The sequence below is a fragment of the Chiloscyllium plagiosum genome, chromosome 11 (assembly GCF_004010195.1).
Source record: "Chiloscyllium plagiosum isolate BGI_BamShark_2017 chromosome 11, ASM401019v2, whole genome shotgun sequence".
NCBI lineage: Eukaryota > Metazoa > Chordata > Chondrichthyes > Orectolobiformes > Hemiscylliidae > Chiloscyllium > Chiloscyllium plagiosum.
In genome coordinates this window covers 74888929-74898062 of record NC_057720.1, presented here as the reverse complement: position 1 = coordinate 74898062, position 9134 = coordinate 74888929, and the positions used below count along the sequence as shown (strand labels likewise).

Below are 9134 nucleotides of genomic sequence, written 5' to 3'. Positions count from 1 at the left end.
AAAGATGCGATTTGGAATCATAGTTTGAGGTGGTGGGTGGGCGCATGAGAAGGTTCAGTAGAGATATACTGTCGAGAGAGTGCTGGGTAGAATGGGACATGTGTAGGTTTGGAACAGGGGACAGAACAACCAGGGCTGATCCTGGTCATTACTATATTGAGGCCAACCTGTGTTGTTTTCCAGGATGTAATGGTTGCTAAATGCATCCTCCAAATGGAGAATGACTGACTGTGACCACGTCTGAAAGGGGCTGATCAGTGTCTGTTTGCTGTCAAAAATGCAGGCTCCACTTCTGAGTGATGGGAGACCGTGCAAGAGGAAATTGCATCAATCATGCAGAGTCCAGTTTGAGGTCATTTGCAATCGCATCACGGTGCATGTGAAATAATACTGCACGGAATACGAATCCTGGGCACAAGCTCAACCATTGGCACCTCCAAGCTGTAGGGAGGCAGCTCTGCAAAGTCAAAATAATCACAGTCAACCATAAAAGAAGCACTTGCAGGCAACAAAACATAGAGCTCGTGCAAGACTTCTTAAGGTTCAAAAGGGTATGGAATTTAACCCCTCACAGCCTGAATGCAAGATTCTCCTATGTGTACTAGCGCTGTTTGTGGCTGATATGGAGCTGGGTGACAAAGTTTCAGTGCTCATGCAGCATTCACACTCTCTTACTATCTTCTAGACACATGAGGGATTCATTGGAATAAGGTTCAATGTCAAGCTGAGACGTTCCATGGCCCTCTTTGTCTGAATGGCTCATGGGATATTCCACTGTATGAAGGATTACGTGAAGCTGTCATTTTGTGAGGTATATGATATGAATGCTGACTGCTTGTACTGTGAAGGAAATGTTCTGTTCCCTATGTTCCCTTCATAGGTTCACTGCAAGAGTATATGATGGATCCAGCCACACCAGGAGTTATCATCAATCTAGCTGCAATATAATGAAGCGGCAGGGAAGAGCAGGAGGGACAGATGCACCAACAAGCCCAAGACCAGCAGATGCCGAACAGATGAAGAGATCACAGCTAAAGATTCTCTCAGGACTAGGATCTTTCATTCTTCATGCCATGTCAATACAGTCTAAGCTTGTCCCAGGACAGTTGTCACTGAACAACATCAACAGCTGGAGTGGGCCCTGTAACCTGAAGGAGTGGGTGGCCATCCTATCTTAATGGCTGTCAAAGTGACAGCCACTTGGAGCTGTTACACAACTGGCTCCTTTGCGCTTCGGCAGTGCTGCAGACTGGACAGTAAGGTTTGGCAATATCACCGGCTCGCCCAGTCGCGGGACACAATAGACTGTACACACAATGCTCTCAGAGGACCAGATTATAGCACTGCTGAGTTCATCAGCAAAAAATAGTCTCATTCCACCAATATGCAAGACATTTGTGATCTTTCCACCTCTTTTAGAAGTTAATCTGGGAGCAGCCACAGCACCTACATTGTTGAGAACGCTTATGTTGCTGCTGCGTTTGAGGGCCCACTTGCCTTACAAGGACAATTGCTGGAGTGAGGACACTGTGAATTGTTGTTGATTCCATTATGCAATCCAAATCCTATATACACACACACACACACACACACGCCTGAGGCAGAGTGGAGGTACAATGTAACCATTCTCACTGACCAGGACCATTGTGGTGCAAGTGATAGGTCGGCTGGAGATGAGGCTTGGACTGATCTGGTGGGGCACTGCAGTATACTCTAGACAGAAGGTGATGCACAATGCTAGCATGCTGTGCTCTGCACATAGGGAGAAGGTAATGAGGGGACGCAATGGATCCTGTCAAAGTGGGAGAGTGGGAGCAGTCTTACTAGGAGGAGTGTGATGACATAGAGCAGGAGGAACATTACTTTGGGCATGAGAACAGCCAAAAATGTTGGGCGCTACAAGCCACACAGAACTCCAGTGAGACCCAGTTCCAGTTGACGAGAGCTGAGTGCAGTGAACACTAATTGACTGTACATTGGCACTCTGCATAAGAGGTTTTGTTTCTACTCCTGGAGGCAAGTGCAATTTCTCTTTGGGTGACATTTGTTTCCTTTTGGTGTTTGTTAATAAAAGTGATTTTGTTTTGAGATGACTGAAGGGTTCCCTGTACGTGATGGCACCGTATTGAGCACTGGGGAAAGAGTAACAGTGACTGAGAGATGGTTGAGAATAGAATATGGCTACGATCAGGTAAGTTATGTGTCTTGGGGCTTAAAACAGTGACAGGTGTAGAATTGTGCAGTTGAAGTACTGCAAGTGTTAGTCATACCACCTCTGTGCCGTGAGAAAGATTGCCGTGCCATGACATTGAAGGGTAACCCTGGACAGTAAACACTTGACCGTGTGCATGGCTGATGTTCTAAGATGGCACCGGCACCAGGGATGCCAGCATATCCTGGCAGTGGTAGGTACTATTTACAATGCTGAGCAGGAGAGTCAAAACAGCATCGGGCGAGAGGGGCGGAAAAGGTAGTTAAAGAGGCAAGTTTGGGTTTTTAGATTAGATTACATTAGATTAGATTATATTACAGTGTGGAAACAGGCCCTTCGGCCCAACAAGTCCACACCGACCCGCCAAAGCGAAACCCACCCATACCCCTACATTTACCCCTTACCTAACACTACGGGCAATTTAGTATGGCCAATTCACCTGACCCTGCACATCTTTGGACTGTGGGAGGAAACCGGAGCACCCGGAGGAAACCCACACAGACACGGGGAGAACGTGCAAACTCCACACAGTCTGTCGCCTGAGGCAGGAATTGAACCCAAGTCTCAGGCGCTGTGAGGCAGCAGTGCTAATAGCATGAGAAATGGTTAATAGCATGGTTAATAGCATGAGAAACCCCCACTGGGCCTCAAGGAGAGAAAGCCTCCATCAAATTTGATGAAAATGAATTTGCCAAAACATGGTGAGATTCAGCCCACTGATTCCTCACAAACACTTTTTATTTGATATCTCATTTAATAAATACACTCAGACTGCATGGGTGGAGATGATAAATATACAAGTGAAAACGCATTTAAGAAAAATACCTTTTTCACAAACACAGTATTCAATCAACAAATATCTATTGCATTACAAACACTAGATTTAAAACAACTATTTTCACTTCAAACACTTAAATGCATGTGTACTAGAACATTTATTTGATCTGACACCGCCTTTACACCTCAATGATGTAAGGGTCAGTAAAGCTGTTTCAACAAGCCTCAGATAATTAAAAGAAACAGAAGCATTATCTGAACTGTCATCAAATAACGTGATGGCAAAGGTAAGTTGGGGTATAGGTGACTGGCACTGGGATCAATCCATTTGGGTAAAGACCTGCTGTCAAGAGAAGCTGCATTCCATGTAATGGTTGAAAATCAAGAACAAGGGAACACCACGAGGAAAGGTTTTCCATCTATCCCATCTTCACTGCAACAATAATATACAACAGCAGAGTAAAATTCATGAGCGGGAGGGCACAGAGAATGGAATAAGAGAAAACTCTCTCTCTCTGTACCCTTTGTTCTGTTTAGTCTTCCTCAGCTGAACCGTCGTTGTGTCTGGCTGTTGCTCTGTGTCTGGTTTAGCACATCCAAGTAAACCTTTGACCTCAGGAACCTGGGGTAAGAGTCCCTTTCCATCAGGCTGTAGATTCTTTTCTGTGCGTCATTAAAGCAGCTTTGGGCTGGTTCCAGAAGGTTCTTCTTGGTCAGCTCCCGAGTTTGAAAATCAAGGTTTACCTGTGGAAGAGAAACCAATGTTAACTGCTGTGTACTGACATCAGGAAAAACACCATCAAGGGAGTCACATTTCTGCTGGAGATCGATTTGTCTTCACTCACCATTTGCAGGGACATGGGGCTGGTGTGAGAGAAGAGCCATGCATCATATTGGCTGTTTAAAAAAAACACTTTCTGAGAGGGCAAGTACACATTCAGGACTTCCTGTGTGGGCCAAGTCAGCATGGATTGTTCTGAGGAAGGGTCACTCAATCTGAAATGTTAACTTTGATTTCTCTCCACAGATACTGCCAGACTTGCTGAGCTTTTCCAGCAATTTCTGTTGTTGTTTGAGATTGCCTCAAGTTGGTCAACGGTATTCAGCTCTGGTCATCTCATTATTGGAAGGATGTATCGTATGAGATAGAAGCTGGTAGGAATACTGCCTGGATTGAAGAATTTTATTTTTGGATACACTAGAATTGTTTTCTTTGGAACTGAGGATGGAAATGCAATCACCCAGAGGGTAGCATGGATTCGGTCATATGGAACTCACTGTCTCAAAGCTTGGGAATGGCAGAAAATTGCATTTGATTTTTTGATTTGAGGTTTCTGGATCTGCCATTGAAGTGCCATAGCCTAGGTAGATTGCACACCAAGAGCTGGGAATTTGGATTAGGCAGGATGGCTACTTGTCAGCTTGCATTGATAGGATGGGCCAAATGATCTCGACCGCAGTCTGTAATATAATGATGCATTATCATGAAATTCAGAGTAAAGTAGAAATGAGCTTTCATTTTTGTTTTGAGCCACTTTAGTATGCAAGCAGTCACAGCTTTAATCTCATTCCAGGCAATGAGCACATGGCTACAACACAACTACCTCAGGATGCTACATTTCTGCACCGTTTCACCTGTTTTCTGGGATTTTAATTGGCTGACTGGCAGAAGGCAGACAGTGGGGATAAAGAGATTTTTTTTCTTCGGATGGCAACTGGTGATGAGTGGAGTTCCACAGGGGTCCATATTGAGACCACAGCTATGAATGGTACATTATACATTAGATTACACTATAGTGTACACTCTACCCATTATACACATCATACATTACTGATCTGGATGAAGCTACTGAGAGCATTATTGCTAAGTTTGCAGATGACACAAAGATGGGGAAGGGACAGATAGTGTTGAAGAGATGGGGAAGCTGCAGAAGGACTTGGACAGGCTAGGAGAGAGGGCAAAGAAGTGACGGATGAAATACAATGTGGGAAAGTGCGAGGTTATGCACTTTGGTGGGCAGAATAGAGGCATAGACTATTTTCTAAATGGGGAAAGTCTATGGAAATCTGAAACACAAAGAAAGTCCAAGTTCAGGATTCGCTTAAGGTTAACATGCAGATTCAGTTGGCATTTAGAAATTAAATGCAATGTGAGCATTCATTTTGAGAGGGCTAGAATACAAGAACAGAGATGTACAGCTGAGACTTTATAAGTTTCTGGTCAGGCTGCATTTGGAATATTGTGGATCTAAGGAGGGTAAGCTGGTGTTGGAGGGGGTTCCAGGGTAGGGTTACAAGAATGATCCTGGGGATGAAGGGCTTGTCGTATGAGGAGGGGCTGGGGATCCTGGGTCTGTACTTGAATTAATTTAAGTAGATTGGGTGCCGGGGGAGGATCTCAATTAATCTTACAGGACACTGAGCGGCCTGGATAGAGTAGACGTGGAGAAGATGTTTCCACTAGTAAGAGAGATGAAGACCCGGGGCCACAGCCTCAGGGTGAAAGGACAACCCGTAAGAACTGAGGAGGAACTTCTTCAGCCAGAGGGTGGTGAATCAATGGAACTCGTTCCCATAGAACACAGTGGAGGCAAAATCATTGAGTGTATCTAAGATCGAGATAGGTTCTTGATTATTAAGGGGATTAAAGGTTATGGGGTGAAGATAGGGGAATGAGGTTGAGAAACATCAGTCATGATTGAGTGGTGGAGCAGACTCGATGGGCTGAATGGCCTAATTCTGCTTTTATATCTTATGGTCTTTATCTCATTGAGGTGTTTTTCTGAAAGAAACAAATACTTGCTTCTTTTGGAGCTTGAACATCTATAAACTCGGAATAGATCTTCTTAGCTTTCGAAGTGAGTTTTGCAGGAGACTTGGTTTTTTTGTAGTCCTCACAGGCCAGCCAGAATTCAATGTTCTCCTCACTGTATTCCGAACGGAGAAATGCTCTGAAGGCAGATAGACCATCTGGTGAGGGAAAATTATACCAAGAGGTTACCATAGTTTAAACATTTTTTCTACTTGGTGATTCTGTTGCTAGGATCAATATTATCTAAACATGTCATGTCCAAAGATTCTCCTATAACAAATTGTAAATATAAATTTCTGCATGCAGTAATGTTTTAAAGCGCAATTCTGTCTGGAACTTCAATTTCGTGCATGAAATGTTGACATTGGAATGCGGAGAGTTTAATGACTGCTTAAGAACACTGTTATTTTGTTAATGTGATCCTTTCCGTGACCTTTTCCCTCAGGTAGGATTAGAGACGCCAAAGCGATTTTCCAAATCTTAAAAGTATCAAAATTAACTGGGTGAGCATTTTGGTTGAATGCAGATTTGAGATATAGCTTGCATTTCAATGTAAATTTTGAAAACTTGCTCTTGTGTCTTTGTGCCATCTACAATCAAAATGTCATGACTATAAGTTGGTCAAGCATTTTGTTTGATTTCCTGGAAAAGAACACATTTTCATTAGCTCTCAATATTTTGGAAATGTCCAATCACTGCTTCAATCCATTGGAAACTCTCCCTGTTTTTAAGCTTTGGGCTTTCCTTTTATATTTGTAGTTTGACAAGTGCTGGCAAATGGGACTAGATTAATTTAGGATATCAGGTTGGCATGGGCGAGTTGGACTGAAAGGCCTATTTCCGTGCTGTACATCTCTATGATTCTTTGACTCTATGTGCACCACTGGCTGGCCAGCATTTCTTGCCCATCCCTAGTAGCCCTTCGGAATGTGGTGGTGAGCTGACTTCTTAAATTACTGCAGTCCAAGTGCTGTAGGTTGGTCCACTAAGCCCTTAAGGAAGGAATTCCAAGATTTTAACTCAGCGACAGTAAAGGAATAGTAATATATTTCTAAACTAGGATGGTGATTCATTTGGAAAGGAATTGCAGGTGGTGGTGTTCCCATGTATCTGCTGTCATTGTCCTTCTAGATGGAAGTGGTCATGGGTTTGGAAGGTGCTGTCTGAGGTACCTGGATGAATTTCCACAGTGCATCTTAAAATGACATACATTGCTGCTACTGAGTATCGGTGGTGGAGGGAGTGAGTGCTTGTGGGTGTGGTACCAATCAAACAGGCTGCTTTGTCTTTGATGGTGTCAAGCTTCTTGAATATTGTTAGAGCTGCACCCATCCAAGCAAACGAGGAGTATTCTACCACACTCCTGACTTGTTCCTTGTAGATGGTGGACAGGCTTTGGGGAGTTAAGAGGTGAGTTACTCACCGCATTCCTAGCCTCTAACCCGTTTGTAACCACTGTGTTTATATGGCAGGTCCAGTTGAACTTCTATTTAATGCAAACTCCCCGCATATTGATAGTGGGGGATTTGCTGATGGTAAAACCATTGAATGTCAAGAATTGATGCTTACATTGTCTTTTATTGAAGATGGTCATTGGTTGGCATTCGTGTGGCACGAATGTTACTTGTCGCTTGTTGGCCTAAGACTGGATATTGTCCAGATCTTGTTACATTTGAACTGGGACTGCTTTAGTATTCTGAGGAGTTGCAAATGATGGTGAACATGTGCAGTCATCAGCGAACATCCCCACTTCTGACCTTATGATGGAATACAGATCATTGATTAAGCTGCTGAAGAAAGTTAGGCCTAGGACTCTATCCTGAGGAACTCCTGCAGAGATTTCCTGGTGCTGAGGATCTCCAACAACCAAAACCATCTTCCTTTGTGCCAATTAGAACTCCAGTGGAGAGTTTGCCTCTGATTCCCATTGATTCCTGTTTTGCTAATGCTTCTTGATGCCATTTGGGGTCGGATGTGGCCTTGAAGTCAAAAGCTGTCACTTTCTTCTCACCTCTGGAATCCAGCTCTTTTGTCCATGTTTGAACCAAGGCTGTAATGAAGTCAGGAGCTGGCTAGCCCTGGCGGCACTGAGTAGATTATTGGCTGTTAGTGGCTCAGTGGTTAGCACTGCTGCCTCACAGCACCAGGAAGTTCAATTGGATTCAATTCCAGCCTTGGGTAACTGAACTGTATGGAGTTTTGCACATTTTCCATGTGTCTATATGGGCTTCCTCCAGATGCTCTGGTTTCCTCCCACAGTCCAGATTTGTGCAGGTTAGGTGGATTGGCCATGCTAAATTGCCCATGGTGTGCAGGGATGTGCAGGCAGGGTGAATCCGCCATGGGAAATGTAGATCTACAGGGATAGGGTAGGGAGGTGGATCTGGTGGGATGCTCTTCAGAGGGTCAGAGAATCATCAAATTTCTACAGTGTGGAAGAAAGCCATTCGGCCCATCGGGTCCACACTGACCCTCTGAAGAGTATGGGCAATTTAGTGTGGCTAATTCACCTAACCTGCACATCTTTGGACTATGGGAGGAAACCAGAACACCCAGAGGAAATTTATGCAGAAATGGGGAGAATGTACAAACTCCACACAGACAGTCACCCAAGGCTGGAATTGAACCCAAATCCCTGGCACTGTGAGGCAGCAGTACTAACCACCAATTGATTACTAAATATCTAGGTCAAGAGCTTTTTATGGCTATCTTCTGCTTGTACCCCTCACTAAATTCAAAGGATCACTTTGTACATGCAGAAAGTTCCAGCTTTAAAGTTTGATACCCCGCAGGGTAACATTTCAAAAACCACCTTCAAATAAGGATCGCACGGTAATGTTTTAAAGATGCATGAGAAATTGCTTTCATGAGAAACGTAACCATGCATATGATAGGAGCACTTTTCCCATGGCCTAATCCTGGTAACACAACCTCGGATTGACCCTTTATCTGAGCCATGCTCTGGGATTCTTGGGCAATGGGACAGGCTCCAGTAATTTAACTTCTCCATCTTTTGCAATCTTGCTGTAGCTGGGCTTCTGCTTACATTATCCAGCTGGCTTCAGAACATTTGGACATGAACTGACTAATTTTTTTTAAGGCTTGGCCACACGTTCTACTATAATATGTTTTCATATCAAGACCTCGTACAGTGAGCCAATTTTTAGACAGACTTGAACTCTTAACATTGTCTACAATTTCTTTTCCCTCAATCACTGCAGTAACCAGTAAAGAAGGGAAAATTCTATATATTTTTCATAATTCTTCTGACTTCTGAAGTTGTTTCTGGATAAATATCTCTGCATTGTTAGGATCCCTGGATAGTTTTGTTTG

At 43.7% G+C, this 9134-nt stretch overlaps 1 protein-coding gene across 3 annotated transcripts in view; it reads right to left on the bottom strand.

The window, feature by feature from the left end:
• Positions 1 to 2932: 2932 nt before the first annotated feature.
• The window catches only part of LOC122554576 (regulator of G-protein signaling 8-like), a 41463-nt gene continuing 35261 nt past the window's right edge, over positions 2933 to 9134 (bottom strand). For all 3 annotated transcript variants that reach the window (XM_043699825.1, XM_043699827.1, XM_043699826.1), the window contains 2 exons: positions 5793 to 5959; positions 2933 to 3733 (listed from right to left, as the gene is read on the bottom strand). In XM_043699825.1, the coding sequence (XP_043555760.1) occupies positions 3533 to 3733; positions 5793 to 5959 (368 nt within the window). In that variant the 3' untranslated portion in view covers positions 2933 to 3532. The remainder of the gene's footprint in view (positions 3734 to 5792; positions 5960 to 9134) is intronic.